General features: G+C 38.4%; 1 protein-coding gene across 6 annotated transcripts in view; it reads left to right on the top strand.

The window, feature by feature from the left end:
* SPAG16 (sperm associated antigen 16) overlaps positions 1 to 20521 on the top strand; it is a 1164736-nt gene that overhangs the window by 46770 nt on the left and 1097445 nt on the right. For all 6 annotated transcript variants that reach the window (XM_032754635.2, XM_058438740.1, XM_058438747.1 and 3 more), the window contains one exon: positions 11493 to 11600. In XM_032754635.2, the coding sequence (XP_032610526.1) occupies positions 11493 to 11600 (108 nt within the window). The remainder of the gene's footprint in view (positions 1 to 11492; positions 11601 to 20521) is intronic.

The raw sequence follows: 20521 nt of genomic DNA, 5'->3' as shown, positions 1-20521 counted from the left end.
TGGCAGAGAGTTTCTCTCTTTTTAGTCCATATTCACTAGGGAGGTCTTGTGTACCTGAGCCTTAGGAATGAGGACTTTTCCTGTCTCTTTGTCCATCCTCTGTGTTATGGCCAAACTCTGCCTTCTATCTGTAGTTGGTCTTTGTAGGAGTTTCATACTGCTACCTCAGGAGTAGGATACTTCTACTTGCTGTGATGGAATATTAGGCCTAAGATGGTTACCTGTTGATTGGTTTGGCTGTGTCCCCACCCAAATCTCATCTTGAATTCCCACATGTTGAGGGAGGGACCTGTGGTGGGAGGTAATTGAATCATGGGGGCAGGTCTTTCCCATGCTGTTCTCCTGATAGGGAATAAGTCTCATGAGATCTGATGGTTTTAGAAAGGGGAGTTTCCCTGCACAAGCTCTCCTTTTTCTTGCCTGCCACCATCCATGTAAGATGTGACTTGCTCTTTTTGTCTTGCACCATGATAGTGAGGCCTCCCCAGCCAAGTGGAACTGTAAGTCCATTAAACCTCTTTTTCTTCCCAGTCTCAGGTGTGTCTTTATCAGCAGTGTGAAAATGGATTAATACAGTAAATTGGTACCAGTATAGTGGGCATTGCTGAAAATACCAGAAAATGTGAAAGTGACTTTGGAACTAGGTAACAGGCAGAGGTTGGAACAGTTTGGAGGGCTCAGAAGCAGACAGGAAAATGTGGGAAAGTTTGGAACTCCCTAGAGACTTGTTGAATGGCTTTGCCCAAAGTGCTGATAATGATATGGACAAAGAAATCCAGGCTGAGATGATCTCAGATGGAGATGAGGAACTTGTTGGGAACTGGAGCAAAGGTGACTCTTGTTATGTTTCAGCAAAGAGACTAGCAGTATTTTGCCCCTGTCCTAGAGATTTGTGGAACTTTGCACTTGAGAGAGATGATTTAGGTTATCATCTGGTGGAAGAAATTTCTAAGCATCAAAGCATTCAAGAGGTGACTTGGGTGCTGTTAAAGGCATTCAGTTTCAAAAGGGAAACAGAGCATAAAAGTTTGGAAAATTTGCAGCTTGATGATGTGATAGAGAAGAAAATCTCATTTTCTGGGGAGAAATTCAAGCCAGCTGCAGAAATTTGCATAAGTAATGAGCTGAATGTTAATCACCAAGATAATGGGGAAAATGTCTCCAGGGCATGTCAGAGACCTTTGCGACAACCCCTGGCATCACAAGCCCAGAGGCTTAGGAGGAAAAAATAGTTTTATGGGCTGGGCCTAGGGTCCCTCTGCTGTGTACATTCTGGGGACTTGGTGCCTTGCATCCCAGCTGCTCCAGCCGTTACTAAAAGGGGCCGAGGTACAGCGCAGGCTGTTGCTTCAGAGGATCAAAAGGCAGCTTCCACATGGTATTGAGGCTGCAGGTGCATGGAAGTCAAGAATTGAGGTGTGTGACCTCTGCCTAGATTTTAAAAGATGTATGGAAATGCCTGGATACCCAGGCAGAAGTTTGCGGCAGGGGTGGGGCTCTCATGGAGAACCTCTGCTAGGGCAGTGTGGAAGGGAAATGTGGGGTGGGAGCCCCCACACAGAGTCCCTACTGGAGCATTGCCTAGTGGAGCTGTGAGAAGAGGGCCACTATCTATCATACCCCAGAATTATAGATCCACTGACAGCTTGCACTGTGCACCTGGAAAAGCCACAGACACTAAACACCAGTCTGTGAAAGCACCCAGGAGGGAGGGTGTACCTTGTAAAGCCACAGGGGTGGAACTTCCCAAGACCACAGGAGCCTACCTTTTGTATCAGTGTGACCTGGATGTGAGACATGGAGTCAAAGGAGATCATTTTGGAGCTTTAAGATTTGACTACCCTGCTGGATTTTGCACTTGCCTGGGGCCTGTAGTCCCTTTGTTTGGGCCAATTTCTCCCATTTGGAATGGCTGTATTCACCCAATGCCTGTAGCCCCGTTGTATCTAGGAAGTAACTAACTTGCTTTTGATTTTACAGGCTCATAGGTGGAAGGGACTTGCCTTGTCTCAGATAAGACTTTGGACTGTGGACTTTTGAGTTAATGTTGAAAAGAATTAAGATTTTGGGGGACTGTTGGGAAGGCATTATTGTGTTTTGCAATGTAAAACATGAGATTTGAGAGGGGCCAGGTGTGCAATATGGTTGGCCCACCCAAATCTCATCTTGAATTCCCATGTGTTGTGGGAGGGACCTGGTGGGAGGTAATTGAATCATGGGGGCAGGTCTTGTGCTGTTCTCATGATAGTAGATAAGTCTCATGAGATTTGATGGTTTTAAAAAGGGGAGTTTACCTGCACAAGCTCACTTTTTTTGCCTGCTGCCATCCATGTAAGATGTGTTTGCTCCTCCTTGCCTTCCTCCATGATTGTGAGCCCTCCCCTGCCATGTGGAACTCTGTGGAACTGTAAGTCCATTAAACCTCTTTTTCTTCCCAGTCTCAAGTATGTCTTTATGCGCAGTGTGAAAATGGACTAATACACCTCTCCATCCATCAGGGGTAGAGAGTTTTACTTTTCCTTCACTTGCAAAGTATCTTTGCCTGTGCCTGTGTGTTGCCCTTTCCCCAGGGGCCTCAGAAGTAGGCATTAGTTTGTGCCTTTTCTGAAGCATGCCTGGGTCCTCAGGTCCCCATTCCAGGCCTGAGCTCCCACATAACATTTCTAGACACTTTCTGGGCTAAAAGGGACCCCACTGCCTTAAAGGGAAGAATCTGATCTTGGCAGGATTTACCTTCATAAGAATGTCATTATGTAATGATAAAGCAGTCAATTCAGCAAGAGGATATAACAATTGTAAATATATATGCACCCAACACTAGCGCACCCAGATATATAAAGCAAATATTATTAGAGCTAAAGAGAGAGATCGCAATACAGTAATAGCTGGAAACTTCAACATCCCACTTTCAGTATTGGACAGGTATTCCAGACAGAAAATCAACAAACATCAGACTTAATCTGCACGACAGAACAAATGAACTTAATAGATATTTCCATTCTCAATGATAGACTATATGTTAGGTTACAGAACAAGTTTTAAAACATTCAAAAATTGAAATAATATCAAACATCTCTGACCACAATGGAATAAAACTATAAATCAACAAGAATAATAATTTTGGAAACCATACGAACACATAGAAATTTAACAGTATGCTCCTGAATGACCAGTGGATCAGTGAAGAAATTAAGAAGAAAACTGAAAAATTTCTTGAAACAAATGATAATGGAAACACAACATACCATAATCTATGGGATACAGTGAAAACAGTACTAACAGGGAAATTTGTAGGCACTTATGTAAGTGCCTACATCAAAAAAGAAGAAAAACTTCAAATAAATTACCTAATGATTCATCTTAAAAAGCTAGCAAAGCAAGAGCAAACCTAAACCAAAATTAGCATAAGAAAAGAAATAAAAAGGAACAGAATAGAAATAAATGAATTTGAAATGAAGGAAGCAATACAAAAGTCAAGGAAACAAAAAATGTTATTCTTTTGAAAAGATAAACAAAATCAACAAATCCTTAGGCAGATTAAAGCACAAAAAAGGAAATGACCCAAATAAGTAAAATCAGATGGAAAAGGAAACATTACAACTGGGATTGCAGAATTTCAAAGGATCATCAGTGGCTACTATGACCAACTACATGCCAATAAATTGGAAAATCTAGGGGAAATGGATTAAATTCCTAGACAGATACAAGCTACCAGAATTAAACCATGAAGAAATCCAAAATATGAACAGACCTATAACAATGAACAAGATTGAAGCTGTAATATGAAGTCTCCCAGTAAAGAAAATAACAGGACCTGATGGCTTCACTGCTTAATCGTACCAAACATTTAAAGAACTAACACCAGTGCTACTCAAACAATTCCAAAAAATACAGGAAGAGGGAATTTTTCCAAACTCATCTACAAGGCCCATATTACCCTGATACCCAAACCAAAGACACATCTAAAAAGAAAACTACAGGCCAATATCTCTGATATTGATTCAAAAATCAACAAAAATACTAGCCAGCCGAATTCAACAATATATTAAAAAGATAGTTCATCATGACCAAGTGGGATTTATTCCAGGGATGCAAGGATGATTCATCATATGCGAGTTAATCAATGTGATACATTACATCAAAAGAATGAACAAAAACCATATGTTCATTTCAATTAATGCTGAGAAAAATTTAATACAATTCAACATCCCTTTATGATAAAAACTCAAAAAATTTGGTATAGAAGGAACATACCTCAACACAATAAACACTATCTATGTCATACCACAGTGTCATACTGAATAGGGAAAACTTAAAATCCTTTCCTCTAAGATCTGAAACATGAAAAGGATGCCCATTGTCACCACTATTATTCAATGTAGTAGTGGAAGTCCTAGCAATCAGACAAGAGAAGGAAATAAATGGCATATAATTGGAAAGGGAAAAGTCAAATTATCCTTGTTTGCAGATGATATGATCTTATATTTGGAAAAACCTAAAGCATCCACCAAAAAAATCATGAGAACTGATAAATTCAGCAAGGTTTCAGGATACAACATCAACATACAAAAATCAGTAGCATTTCTATATGCCAACAGTGAAGAATCTGAAAAAGAAATTAGAAAGTAATCCAACTTACAATAGCCATAAATAAAATTAGATAGGAAGTAACTTAAGCAAATAAATGAAATATCTCTACAATGAAAACTATAAAACACTGATGAAAGAAATTGAAGAGGACACAGCAGCATGGAAAGACATTCTATGTTTATGAGTTCTAAGAATCAATATTGTTAAAATGTCCATACTACCCTAAGCAACCTACATATTCAGTGTGACCCCTATCAAAATACCCATGAGATTCTTCACAGAAATAGAAAATACAATCCTAAAATTTTTATGGAATCACAAAAGATCCAGAATAGGCAAAGCTATCCTAAGCAAAAAGAACAAAACCAGAGGAATCACATTACCTGACTTTAAATTATACTACAGAAATATAGTAACAAAAACAACATGGTACTGACATAAGACCAAACACATAGACCAATGGAACAGAATAGAGAACCAGAAACAAAACCACATACCTACAGTGAACACATTTTTGACAGGGGTGCCAAGAACATACATACTGGAAAAGACAGTCTCTTCAATAAATGGTGCTGGGAAAACTGGATATCCATATGAAGAAGAATCAAACTGGAACAGTATGTCTCATCATATGCAAAAATCAAATCACAATGAAACTCCTAAGAGAAAACTAAAAGAAACTCTCAATGACATTGGTCTAGGCAGAAATTTCTTGAGTAATACCCTACAAGCACAGGCATCCAAAGAAAATAATGGACAAATGGGATCACATCAAGTTAAAAAGCTTCTGCATAGAAAAGGGAATAATCAACAAAGTGAAGAGACAAACCCATAGAATGGGAGAAAATATTTGCAAATGACTCATCTGATAATATACTAATAACCAGAATATATAAGAAACTATAGGAAAAAAGTCTAATACTCCAATTAAAAAAATGGACAAAAAATTTGAACAGACTTTTCTCAAAAGAAGACATACAAATGGCAAACAGGTATATAAAAAAGTGCTCAACATCATTGATCATCAGGCAAATATCAATAAAAATTATGATGAGCTGTCATCTCACCCCAGTTAAAATGGCTTTTATCCAAAAGATAGGTAATAATGCTGGCAAGGATATGGAGAAAAGGGAACCTTTGTACACTGTTGGTGGGATTGTAAATTAGTATAACCACTATGAAGAACAGTTCGCAGTTCCTCAAAAATCTAAAAATAGATCTACCATATGATCCAGCAATCTCACTGCTGGGTATATACCCAAAAGAAAGGAAATCAGTATATCAAAGAGATATCTGCACTCCCATGTTCGTTGCAGCACTGTTCACAATAGCCAGGATTTGAAAGCAACCTAAGTGTCCATCAGCAGATGAATGAATAAAGAACATGTAGTACATATATGTAATGGAGAACTATTCAACCATAAAAAAGAATGAGATTCTGTTAAGTGAAATAACCCAGGCATGGAAAGACAAATTTCACATGTTCTCATTTATCTGTGGGATCTAGAAATCAAAACAATTGAACTAATGGAGATAGAGAGTAGAAGGATGGTTGCCAGAGACTGGGAAGGGTAGTGGGTGGGTGTGGGTGAGGCAGGGATGGTTAATGGGTACAGAAAAAATTAGTGAGAATGAATAAGACCCAGTATTTGTTAGCACAATAGGGTTACTGTAGTCATAACTTAATTGTACATTTAAAAATAACAAAGTAAAATTGGATTTTTTGTAACAGGATAAATGCTTAAGGGGATGGATGCTCTATTTTCCGTGATTATTACACATGCATGCCTGTTTCAAAATATCTCACGTACCCCATGAATATATACATCTACTATGTACCTGCAAAAGTTTTAAAAAGTAATAATTAAAAATTATATTTTCATTTAGCAATATAGATAAATGGTTAAAACTAGAAGTTTGTAATATTTTGGAAGAGATGAAAGTATGCAAATAACCAGACAATTCAAAAAGGGTTGTCACAAACAATGAACTGTTCCCAAAGAATCTCATAATGAACTTGAGAAAATTACATCCTTATCTACAATCTAAAAACTGGAAGATGGACATGTATTCCTATTTTAAATATAGGCTTTATTGTTGTTGAGATGCAGAACTGTCCTAAATTTCACTGTCTTTTTTGTTAAAGTGAATATATGTAAGTCTTACACTAACACTAAAAAATACACTATATATATTTAAAGGAAAATAACCATTAATTTTCCTTTTTGCAGCAGAGACATCTTGACCAGAAGCAATACAATCACAAATTAGAAAAGATAAAAAGCACTTCATTCAATATCAGTATCTATATTATTTCTCAATTTATGTTGTCAACTTATATTATTTGTCAAATTATATTCTTGATATACACACATGGGTTAAAATCAGAAAAGAATAAATTGTTCAATCATTAGTATATTCCTCAGATGATTTTTCAAGACGGAATGTTCGAATCAGTAATTTCTTGCACATACAAGATTGTTGGCATGAAAATGAGGTTGAGGTTTAGGTGGAGAAAGTTCACCATGAGTATTGTGAGTCACCTGAACGTTGTTTATTTACATGTAATGAAAACTACAAAATTGGCAGTAAAATCAAGAACAGTAGAGGTCATTTTTTTAAAAATAGGGTGTGCTGGGAGGTGGGGAGAAAGAAACTTAGGGGGTGGGATTAGCCAAGTTGACCAAATAGAAACAGCTCTACTCTGTGGCTCCCACCAAGAAGGATGAAAACAGCAAGTGAATTCTGAATCTTCAATTGAGGTATGAAGCTTTTCTCATTGGGACTGACTAGGTGGTTGGCGCAACCCAGGGAGAGCAAGGAAGAGCATCAAGGGCCCACCCAAGGGCTGCATGGGCAAAGGAAGCTTTCTCCCCCAGCCAGAGGAGGCGGTGAGGGATTGTGCTACCCCTGCCTGAAAACCTTGCTCTTGTCATGGATCCTTGCAACCTGCAGATCAGGAGTTCCCCTTGTGAGCCCACGCCACCAGGGCCTTGGGTCCCAAGCACAGAACTGTAAAGACATGGCAGCTGCTTGGGTGGCTGGCTGTTTGAGCAGGCATCAAGACACAGGAATATTTCCATACTCTGGCTCTGGGAACTCCCATGAGGCAGGATATCTGTCCACTCATGTGGGAAGGGGGCTGAAGCCAGGGGGCCAAGTGGCCTCACTTCCACAGAACCCCACAAGCTAAAATACACTGGTTTGGAATCCCTGCCAGCCAATGCAGCAGGCCAGCGACTGCCTAAGAAGACTTAATTCCCAGGGCAGGAGGGTTGGCCACCATCACTGTGGCTCCAGTTGGCCATTGTCCCCTGCAGTAGGTGCCAGTGAGACTGGATGGTCTGGACCAGGAGCAGTTCCCCACAGCGCAGCACAGCAGCTGTGTCAGTTCATGGCTAGACTGCTTCCTTAAGCGGAACCATGATCCATTTCTTCTCACTGGGTGAGGCCTCTCTGTGGGAATTTCAGCATCCCTAGACAGGAGTTTATGAACAGAACTTTGATATCCCTGAGAGGAGCCACTAGGAGGGGCAGCTGTGGTATCATGGATCAGTGGTCTTTTTCTTTTCTGCCTGCTAGCTCTGGAGAGTCAGGGGAGCCCAGATGAGGGTGCAGCACACCCACTCCACCAACGGGCAGTCAGACTGCTTGTTTAAGCAGGTCCCTGATCCCACTCCTGCTGACTAGGTGAGACCTCCCAACAGGAGTCCACAGATACCTCATACAGGAGAATTCCAGCCGGCATCAGGTTGGTGCCCCTCTGGGACACAGCTCCCAGAGGAAGGAGCTGGCTGCCATCTGTGCTGGTCTGTAGCCTTTGCTGGTGATACCTCCAGGGGTGGGAGGGACCCAGACAAATAGGATTTAGAGTGGACCCCCAGCAAACTGCAACAGCCCTATAGAAGAGGGGCCTGACTGCTAAAAGAAAAACAGAAAACAACAACAACATCAATGAAAAGGACCCTACAAAAACCCATCCAAAGGTCAGCAACCTCAAAGATCAAAGGTAGATAAACTCATGATGATGAGAAAGAATCAACACAAAAATCTTGGAAACTCAAAAAGCCAGAGTGCCTCTTCTCCTCCAAATCATTGAAACATGTCTCCAGCAAGGCACAGAACTGGGCTGAGGCTGAGATGGATGAATTGACAGAAGTAGACTTCAGAAGATGGGTAATAATGAACTTCACTGAGCTAAAGAATTATGTTCTAACTCATTGCAAAGAAGCTAAGAACCATGATAAAACATTACAGGAGCTGTTTACCAAAATAACTAGTATAGAGAGGAACATAAATGACCTGATTGAGCTGAAAAACACAACACGAGAACTTCACAATGCAATAACAAGCATCAATAGCCAGAGACCAAGCAGAAGAAAGGGTATCAGAGCTTGAAGACTATCTTGCTGAAATAAGACAGGCAGACAATAGTAGAGAAAAAAAGAATGAAAAGGAATGAAACAAACCTCTGAGAACTGTGCGATTATGTTAAAAAACCAAACCTATGACTGATAAGAATACCTGAAAGAGACAGAGAGAGTGGAACCAAGTTGGAAAACACACTTCAGGATATCATCCACAACTTCCTCAACCTAGCAAGACAGGCCAATGTTCAAATTCAGGAAACCCAGACAACCCCAGTAAGATACTCCATGAGAAGATCAAGCAAAAGACACATAATCATCAGATTCTCCAGGGCTGAAATGAAGGAAAAAATGTTAAGGGCAGCCAGAGAGAAAGGCCAGGTTACCTGTAAAGGGAAGCCCATCAGACTAACAGTGGATCTCTGCAGAAACCCTTCAGGGGGTCAATATTCGACATTCTTAAAAGACTTTCCAACCTAGAATTTCATATCTGGTCAAACTCAGCTTCATAAGTGAAAGATAAATAAAATATTTCTCAGACAAGCAAATGCTGAGGGAATTCATCACCACCAGGCCTGCCTTGCAAGCACTCCTGAAGGAAGCACTAAATATGGAAAGGAAAAACCATTACCAGCCACTACAAAAACACACTGAAGTACACAGACCAGTGACAATATGATGCAACTACATAAACAAGTCTGCAAAATAACCAGCTAGCATCACAATGACAGGATCAAATTGATACATAACAATATTAACCTTAAATGTAAATGGACTAAATGCCCCAATTAAAAGATGCAGAGTGGCAAGCTGGATAGAGTCAAGATTCACTGGTGTGCTGTATTCAAGAGACCCATCTCACATGCAAAGACACACATAGACTCAATCCCATTACTGGGTATATACCCAAAGGAATATAAATCATTCTGTTACAAAGACACATGCATGTATATGTTCACTGCAGCACTATTTACAATCACAAAGACATGGAATCAACCCAGATGCCCATCAATGATAGACTGGATAAAGAAAATGTGGCACATATACACCATGAAATACTATGCAGCCATAAAAAGGAATGGGATCATGTCCTTTGTAGGGACATGGATGGAGTTGGAAGCCATTATCCTCAGCAAACTAACGCAGTGACAGAAAACTAAACACTGCATGTTCTCACTTATAAGTGGGAGCTGAGTAATCAAAACACATGGACACAGGAAAGGGAACCACATGCACTGGGGCCTGTTGGGGTGGGGTATGTGGTCTGGGGAGGTGGAGCGTTAGGAAAAATAGCGAACATATGCTGTGCATAATACCTAGGTGATGGGTTGATAGGTGCAGTAAACCCCTGTGGCACACGTTTACCTATGTAACAAACCTTCACAACTTGCACCTGTGCCCCAGAACTTAAAAGAAAAGAAGAAACTTGGAAGAATGGATCAGAGACCTTGCACCATATGCCCCATGTAATTTGATCTTGCATCAAGAAGTTGTTAATCAACATATGCTTCATTGAGAGCCTTACTTTATCTCATAAACGTCTTTGGTAGCATCCCATACACTGCTTCTCAGTGACTGAGTTCTGACACCGCTTAAAGCAGAAATCTGTTCATGTGCCTTTATTTTATGTGAATCAAAATTTTGAAATAATTGTGACCCAGAGAAGTAGATTTCTTCTGTTTCAATCCTAGTATGAGGTATCAGTCCATTTTTCAGAATGGAAATGTGACAGTGTCAATGCTGTAGCACTTTGTCAGTTATCTGAGGCTGAGAACTACTTTTTCATTATAAATTATATTTCACATTATTATATTGAAACTAATATATTATGGAGGTAAGTGAAACATTCTCATTAAATTTTCACATAGAACCTGGGCTTAGAAAGAATGCTTTCGCTTGCTTTATGCCAGAGGTTTGCAGAAGATATATCAAGTTGAAAAATTTTTGTGTATTACAGCACTGATATTGAAGACCATTCTCATCAAGCTATGAATTATGTAGTAATCAGATCCACTGATGATATATATTTATTTAATATATACCATAAAATCTTGGTTTTCTAGAATTCATATGCTTTCTTTTCCTAATTATCAGAACTGAATAATCTAGTATATTCTCTTTAACTTTACATTCTAGGAAGTTCAGAGTTAAATTCCATAGTCTTTATTTTTAATAATTTTGAATTGTCATGTTTCATATATTTCAATTTTCCAAGCCAAACAAGTCCTCTTTGGAAGTAGATGGTTTATACTTTGGATATGCTCTGGCAGCATACCTTTAATTTTCATTTACTTAGATGAAATGTAGATGAATCATATTTTTGGAACCACAGGTTTTGCCATTTCATCCTTCACCCCCACACCTAATATGACCTTATACAAATTATGTTTGATGAGAATCCTCAATGAGAATTATAGCAAAATACTTGTTTTCCTATTATCTTTTGAACGGCCCAATACTGGATTTGAACTCAAGACTAAATGATTTTTCGAAAAAGAATTAGCAGTGATTTATGAAGTTATTATTTTTTTTCAGCACAGCTAGAGAAGATCTGCTGAAAATTCAGAAAGAACGTGATTTTCATCGAATGCATCACAAGCGAATAGTCCAGGAAAAAAACAAATTAATTAATGACCTCAAAGGGTAAGCTTATATTTGTTGGCATATTTATTAAAGAGTTATTTAATACATGTTAAGTAATTTGATTATGACAGAAAGTTTTAGACAAAGTTATTAATTCCACATTTATTGAGCATAAGATGAGTAAGTTGCGACCCTTGCTGTCAAGGGTCCCAGAAAATATTTGTGTGTGTGAAGTGGGAGGAGTTAAGCAGAAATATACTGAAATACACTGCATTGTTGCTATGCCACCCAAGAGGGCCATCATCCCAATACGACTGGAGTGTGAGAGGGCTCGAGGATTTATTTCCACAGGAATTAAATTCTCAAGTACGAGTAAGAGTAGACAGTGAGGAAGTGGGGTCAGCACAGTGCTCTTGGCAGATAGTACATCCTCTGCAATTGCACCAAGACATGAAAAAACATGGTATGTTCATCAAATTGTGTGCATAGAGAGTAAAGTGCAGCTGTGGTATTGCAGGGATAGGGGACATATCGCTAAATGACTGTGAATTTATAAGTCTTTTAGAAATTATTTTGAAGGCATTATTGAGATTTATTTTCTCTCCTTCTTTACGTTCCTCCTCTACAAAAACAAGAAAATAAATTTACAATCCTTAAATAAAATTCTATTTTGCTTGCTCTAGGGCAGTGCTATCCAACAGAACTTTTTGTGATGATATAAATACTCTGTATCTGTACTGTCCAATACAATAGCCCCTAACCATTTATATTTAAAAATATACCATACTTGTTCAAATTCCTAATATGTTTAAAGGGAATATTTTTAACATAAAATTCATCATTTTAGATTATATGTTTTTTCATATTTCATTATTTCAGGCACCCTGGTAAAGAAGCACACATTACTTTGTAATACAGCTACACTTGGTGTATACTCAGATAGCCTTTATTTCTTCATTTAATCATTAAGAAAAACATCTCCATTTAACAATCTGGATGAATCACTAAAGCTGATTTTATAAAGACCTAAAACAAAACTTCAATGATGCCATCAAGTCACAAAAAAGCTGGGTATCAAGTTAATCAGTCAATCACAGTGAATACTTTGCCTGATGGCTGCGCTATTGCATAATAAATCAGCTATAGGATAGAGTGTTTTGATGCCAGGCAAAGTTGGGGTCTGAGATCTCTTATGTCATATTTTACCCGAATACATTAATAGTGTATCCATATTTCCTTTCATTGTAAACCATTAAATGTTTACCTTATTTTTTCTGTAAATTTTTCAACTAGTTTGATAATAAATTTTACAGTGTTTCTTTTTTCTTTGTTGTTTTGTTTTGCTTTTTAGAGTCAGATTCTCATTCTGTCGCCCATGTTAGAATGCAGTAGTGAGATTAAGGCATCCTGTAGCCTCCAACTCCTGGGTTCAAGCAATCCTTCCACCTCAGCCTTCTGAGTAGCTGAGTCTACAGGTGCATGCCACCATACCCAGCTAAACTTTTTTATGTTTTAATTTTTTTGTAGCGATGGGGGTCTCACTTTGTTGCTCAGGTTGGTTTTGAGGTCCTGGGCACCAGTGATCCTCTCAGATCGGCCTCCCAAAGTGTTGGAATTACAGGCATGAGTGACCAAGCCTGGCCTGTATTTCCCATTTAACACAAGTGTCTTATTATGAATGTACTTATTTTCAGAATTATCTATAGCTAATATTAGAACTTGCAAACAGATGAATTATGAAGTACTTATGGACTTTATAAAATAGACACACCCTTTAAAATGGATTAAACAGAATTTCTCTAGATGTTGTTTCCTTGTTATAGTCCAGTGAAATTCTATGTGTTGTTAATTCTTTTAACAGAAGATAGTCAAGCCATATCTCATGAATGAGTTAAATTCCAAAGTTAGTTAAAAAAAGGGAAATTTTGCCATCAACATTTTTTTAAAATTCTTCAACCATCCACAGGTTACAGTGTACATGGTTTGTGTATACAATTCTATATCTGTGTGTTTTATATATTTATAAATATGCAATGTTTATGGAGATTATAGTATGCAGCAAAGTGTATATATATATATTACATGTATATATCTATAAACACACACTAAGCTAATCAGAAAGGAGGATAGAACTGTACATACTACCTAAATTTTAATTTTTGTTACTTTTTCTGAGTGTCGTATTAATACATGTTAAATGTATATATAATGCAACTGCACTTTAATACTTAATTTCTATTGCTATCATCAATGAGGTATAATGTGATATCCAAATTAATGACTTTTATAAATACTGCTATGAAAATATAGAAAATGAAAAGCTCTGTTTTAATTATTAATGGAATAAAATATTATTCTTTTGGAGGACTTTTGGCGAATTTCTGCTTTGGGCTATGTCATTGTAAATAGTATAGAAATAGCTCTCCAACTAGTACTGGACTAGCTCCCCAAATGTAAGGAACTACAAGACTGGACAAAATATATGAGGCAGTTTTTTTTTAAGATGGTGGAAAATTGGCAAAGCAGGACCGTGATGCCTAAGAAAAGACAAATACAAAATGAGCAGGATCATCAACCTACATATCTTCCTGAAGGTTCTTTTCAGCCCACAGTTTGACCAGATATAACCCAAGCAGAGCATGGTGGTTTTCGGAGCTGAGGAGGCAGAGATCAGAGTTCAGGGCTGCAGAGGTAGCTGAAACTTGCAGCATGATGTACACGGAAGGAGGTACATGAAATGTAGCTTAAGAAATATCTGTAATGGTTCTCTTCAGTCTTTGGCCACGTAACTAACTTGTGGAAGTATAGGATGAGAGAACACAAAACCTGGCAGGAAACAGCACCTGGGAAGCTATGAGCAAAATAGAGATTCCAGAGGTTGCACAGTGCTGGGAGATGTAGGAGTTCTGACCAGCCATAAGGGAAGTAACCTCACTGAATACTCTGAACATTTACTTAATATCCTCCACAAGCCATGCCATAGAAGCAGACCTAGTTGGTCCTAGACAAAGTGCTGCTTTAGACTTTTTCTCCAAAAAGCTTAAAGGTAAGATTTGAAAAACTCAAGCTGATTCGCTGGGAAATTAACTGTCAGAAAATAGCTCTTTAAAGGAAGAAAACAAAATTCAGACAAGTGTATGTCCAATATACGATAAATAAATAAAGTGTATATGTATTGATTTATCTATAGATATATCTAGAAGCAGGAAGACATGTCCTATAATCAGGAAAAAGCAGAAACAGACACAGAGAAAAGAGAATTACAGAATTAGCAGACAGGGACTTTACAACAGTTATTATGAAATGCTTAGAGTTTTAAAGAAAATGGTGACTATAAGGAGTGATAAACAGAATTAAACTGAAATTCGAGAAGTGAAAAAAACATAATATGCAAATGAAAAATTTACTAATAGGTCTTAGAAGATTGGACATTGCCAATGGAAAGATCAATGAACATGAAGACAGGAAGATGGAAAATGATCCAACTGGTGCACAAAGAGAAAAAAGCTGAAAAGAAATGAGCAGGGACTCAAAGAAAAAGACTGAAAAAACATAAATAGAACCTCTGGAACAATATCAAATAGTCCATCATAGGTGTATTTGAAATCCAAGAAGTGGCTGGGCATAACCTTCCCCATTCTGCTAGCTTATTCCAATTGTTAAGTATACAAATTCAAATTATTTACTCAGGAAGACGGAATAGATCACTGGGTGCTTACATGAACCAAATATGCTGTGAGCAGACTTTAGCCAGGACCCTACTTATTTTCTGTTCCCCTATAGACTCCCATTCTAACAGAGGGGTCTTGATTCTGCTTTAGGTTTCTGAATTTGAATGACAACTTCTTAAAATATCTTTCCCCAGTAAATAGCCACTCAACTAAATAGCCAGGGGTAATTTGCAGAAAAATTGAGGCTATTTATAACAGTATATAATTGCTATGGTGTTATGGAGTGCTTCCTCTACTATCTGCCAGGGTAGCTCCAGCATCTCGACTTCACAGTGTTGGCTATCTTTTTCCAAGTTTCTAAGGACCACCCTAGAAGTGAATATACCTTATTCACTGGAGTTCTTTTTTTTTTTATTATTATACTTTAAGTTTTAGCATACGTGTGCACAACGTGCAGGTTTGTTACATATGTATACATGTGCCATGTTGGTGTGCTGCACCCATTAACTCGTCATTTAACATTAGGTATATCTCCTAATGCTATCCCTCCCCACTACCCCGACCCCACAACAGGCCCCGGTGTGTGATGTTCCCCTTCCTGTGTCCATGTGTTCTCATGTTCAGTTCCCACCTATGAGTGAGAACATGCGGTGTTTGCTTTTTTGTCCTTGTGATAGTTTGCTGAGAATGATGGTTTCCAGCTTCATCAATGTCCCTACAAAGGACATAAACTCATCATTTTTTATGGCTGCATAGTATTCCATGGTGTATATGTGCCACATTTTCTTAATCCGGTCTATCATTGTTGGACATTTGGGTTGGTTCCAAGTCTTCGCTATTGTGAATAGTGCTGCAATAAACATATGTGTGCATGTGTCTTTATAGCAGCATGATTTATAATCCTTTGGGTATATACCCAGTAATGGGATGGCTGGGTCAAATGGTATTTCTAGTTTTAGATCCCTGAGGAATCGCCACACCGGCTTCCACAATGGTTGAAGTAGTTTACAGTCCCACCAGCAGTGTAAATGTGTTCCTATTTCTCCACATCCTCTCCAGCACCTGTTGTTTCCTGACTTTTTAATGATGGCCATTCTAACTGGTGTGAGATGGTATCTCACTGTGGTTTTGATTTGCATTTCTCTGATGGCTAGTGATGATGAGCATTTTTTCATGTGTTTTTTGGCTGCATAAATGTCTTCTTTTGAGAAATATCTGTTCCTATCCTTCGCCCACTTGTTGATGAGGTTGTTTGTTTGTTTGTTTCTTGTAAATTTGTTTGAGTTCATTGTAGATTCTGGATATTAGCCCTTTGTCAGATGAGTAGGTTGCAAAAATTTTCTCCCATTCTGTAGGTTGCCTGTTCACTCTGATGGTAGTTTCTTTTGCTGTGCAGAAGCTCTTTAGTTTAATTAGATCCCATTTGTCAATTTTGGCTTTTGTTGCCATTGCTTTTGGTGTTTTAGACATGAAGTCCTTGCCCATGCCTATGTCCTGAATGGTATTGCCTAGGTTTTCTTCTAGAGTTTTTATGGTTTTAGGTCTAATATTTAAGTCTTTAATCCATCTTGAATTAATTTTTGTATAAGGTGTAAGGAAGGGATCCAATTTCAGCTTTCTACATATGGCTAGCCAGTTTTCCCAGCACCATTTATTAAGTAGGGAATCCTTTCCCCATTTCTTGTTTTTGTCAGGTTTGTCAAAGATCAGATGGTTGTAGATATGCGGCATTATTTCTGAGGGCTCTGTTCTGTTCCATTGGTCTATATCTCTGTTTTGGTACCAGTACCATGATGTTTGGGTTACTGTAGCCTTGTAGTATAGTTTGAAGTCAGGTAGCATGATGGCTCCAGCTTTGTTCTTTTTGCTTAAGATTGACTTGGCAATGTGGGCTCTTTTTTGGATCGATAATGAACTTTAAAGTAGTTTTTTCCAATTCTGTGAAGAAAGTCATTGGTAGCTTGATGGGGATGGCATTGAATCTATAAATTACCTTGGGCAGTATGGCCATTTTCACGATATTGATTCTTCCTACCCATGAGCATGGAATGTTCTTCCATTTGTTTGTATCCTCTTTTATTTCATTGAGCAGTGGTTTGTAGTTCTCCTTGAAGAGGTCCTTCATGTTCCTTGTAAGTTGGATTCCTAGGTATTTTATTCTCTTTGAAGCAATTGTGAATGGGAGTTCAGTCATGATTTGGCTCTCTGTTTGTCTGTTATTGGTGTATACGAATGGTTGTCATTTTTGCACACTGATTTTCTATCCTGAGACATTGCTAAAGTTGCCTATCAGCTTAAGGAGATTTTGGGCTGAGATGATGGGGTTTTCTAGATATACAATGATGTCATCTGCAAACAGGGAAAACTTGACTTCCTCTTTTCCTAATTGAATACCCTTTATTTCCTTCTCCTGCCTGATTGCCCTGGCCACAACTTCCAACACTATGTTGAATAGGAGTAGTGAGAGAGGGCATCCCTGTCTTGTGCCAGTTTTCAAAGGGAACGCTTCCAGTTTGTGCCCATTGAGTATGATATTGGCTGTGGGTTTGTCATAGATATCTCTTATTATTTTGAGATACGTCCCATCGATAACTAATTTATTGAGAGTTTTTAGCATGAAGTGTTGTTGAATTTTGTCAAAGGCCTTTTCTGCATCTATTGAGATAATCATATGGTTTTTGTCATTGGTTCTGTTTATATGCTGGATTACATTTATTGATTTGTGTATGTTGAACCAGCAATGCATCCCATGGATGAAGCCCACTTGGTCACGATGGATAAGCTTTTTGATGTGCTGCTGGATTCGGTTTGCCAGTATTTTATTGAGGATTTTTGTATCAATGTTTATCAGGGATATTGGTCTAAAATTCTCTTTTTTTTATTGTGTCTCTGCCAGGATTTGGTATCAGGATGATGCTGGCCTCATAAAATGAGTTAGGGAGGATTCCCTTTTTTTCTATTGTTTGGAATAGTTTTAGAAGGAATGGTACCAGCTCCTCCTTGTACCTCTGGTAGAATTCGGCTGTGAATCCATTTGGTCCTGGACTTTTTTTGGTTGGTAAGCTATTAATTGTTGCCTCAATTTCAGAGCCTGTTATTGGTCTACTCAGAGATTCAACTTCTTCCTCGTTTAGTCTTGGGAGGGTGTATGTGTTGAGGAATTTATCCATTTCTTCTAGATTTTCTGGTTTATTTGCTTAGAGGTGTTTATAGTATTCTCTGATGGTAGTTTGTATTTCTGTGGGATCGGTGGTGATATCCCCTTTATCAATTTTATTGTGTCTGTTTGATTCTTCTCTCTTTTCTTCTTTATTAGTCTTGCTAGTGGTCTATCAATTTTGTTGATCTTTTCAAAAAACCATCTCCTGGATTCATTGATTTTTTGAAGGGATTTTTGTGTCTCTATTTCCTTCAGTTCTGCTCTGATCTTAGTTATTTCTTGCCTTCTGCTAGCTTTTGAATGTGTTTGCTCTTGCTTCTCTAGTTCTTTTAATTGTGATGTTAGGGTGTCAATTTTAGATCTTTCCTGCTTTCTCTTGTGAGCATTTTGTGCTCTAAATTTCCCTCTACACACTGCTTTGAATGTGTCCCAGAGATTCTGGTATGTTGTGTCTTTGTTCTCATTTGTTTCAAAGAACATCTTTATTTCTGCCTCCATTTCGTTATGTACCCAGTAGTTATTCAGGAGCAGGTTGTTCAGTTTCCATGTAGTTGAGTGGTTTTGAGTGAGTTTCTTAATCCTGAGTTCTAGTTTGATTGCACTGTGGTCTGAGAGACAGTTTGTTATAATTTCTTTTCTTTTACATTTGCTGAGGAGTGCTTTACTTCCAACTATGTGGTCAATTATGGAATAGGTGTGGTGCGGTGCTGAAAAGAATGTATATTCTGTTGATTTGGGGTGGAGAGTTCTGTAGATGTCTATTAGGTCCACTTGGTGCAAAGCTGACTTCAATTCCTGGATATCCTTGTTAACTTTCTGTCTCGTTGATCTGTCTAATGTTGACAGTGGGGTGTTAAAGTCTCCCATTATTATTGTGTGGGAGTCTAAGTCTCTTTGTAGGTCTCTGAGGACTTGCTTTATGAATCTGGGTGCTCCTGTATTGGGTGCATATATATTTAGGATAGTTAGCTCTTCTTGTTGAATTGATCCCTTTACCATTATGTAATGGCCTTCTTTGTCTCTTTTGATTTTTGTTGGTTTAAAGTCTGTTTTACCCGAGACTAGGATTGCAGCCCCTGCCATTTTTTTGTTTTGCTTGGTAGATCTTCCTCCATTCCTTGATTTTGAGCCTATGTGTGTCTCTGCATGTGAGATGGGTTTCCTGAATACAGCACACTGATGGGTCTTGACTCTTTATCCAATTTGCCAGTCTGTGTCTTTTAATTGGAGCATTTAGCTCATTTACGTTTAAGGTTAATATTGTTATGTGTGAATTTGATTCTGTCATTATGATGTTAGCTGGTTATTTTGCTCATTAGTTGATGCAGTTTCTTCCTAGCATTGATGGTCTTTACAATTTGGCATGTTTTTGCAGTGGCTGGTACCAGTTGTTCCTTTCCATGTTTAGTGCTTCCTTCAGGAGCTCTTTTAGGGCAGGCCTGGTGGTGACAAAATCTCTCAGCATTTGCTTGTCTGCAAAGGATTTTATTTCTCCTTCACTTATGAAGCTTAGTTTGGCCGGATATGAAATTCTGGGTTGAAAATTCTTTTCTTTAAGGATGTTGAATATTGGCCCCCACTCTCTTCTGGCTTGTAGAGTTTCTGCTAAGAGATCAGCTGTTATTCTGATGGGCTTCCCTTTGTGGGTAACCCAACCTTTCTCTCTGGCTGTCCTTAACATTTTTTCCTTCATTTCAACTTTGGTGAATCTGACAATTATGTGTCTTGGAGTTGCTCTTCTTGAGGAGTATCTTTGTGGCATTCTCTGTATTTCCTGAATTGGAATGTTGGCCTTCCTTGCTAGATTGGGGAAGTTCTCCTGGATAATATCCTGCAGAGTGTTTTCCAACTTGGTTCCATTCTCCCCGTCATATTCAGGTACACCAATCAGACGTAGATTTGGTCTTTTCACATAGTCCCATATTTCTTGGAAGCTTTGTTGATTTCTTTTTATTCTTTTTTCTCTAAACTTCTCTTCTCACTTCATTTCATTCATTTCATCTTCCATCACTGATACCCTTTCTTCCAGTTGATTGAATTGGCTACTGAAGCTTGTGCATTCGTCACGTAGTTTTTGCGCCTTGGTTTTCAGCTCCATCGGGTCCTTTAAGGACTTCTCTGTGTTGGTTATTCTAGTTAGCCATTCATCT

Source organism: Hylobates moloch, unplaced genomic scaffold, assembly GCF_009828535.3.
Source record: "Hylobates moloch isolate HMO894 unplaced genomic scaffold, HMol_V3 SCAFFOLD_1, whole genome shotgun sequence".
NCBI classification, from domain to species: Eukaryota; Metazoa; Chordata; class Mammalia; order Primates; family Hylobatidae; genus Hylobates; species Hylobates moloch.
This window is presented reverse-complemented; position numbering and strand designations above follow the sequence as displayed.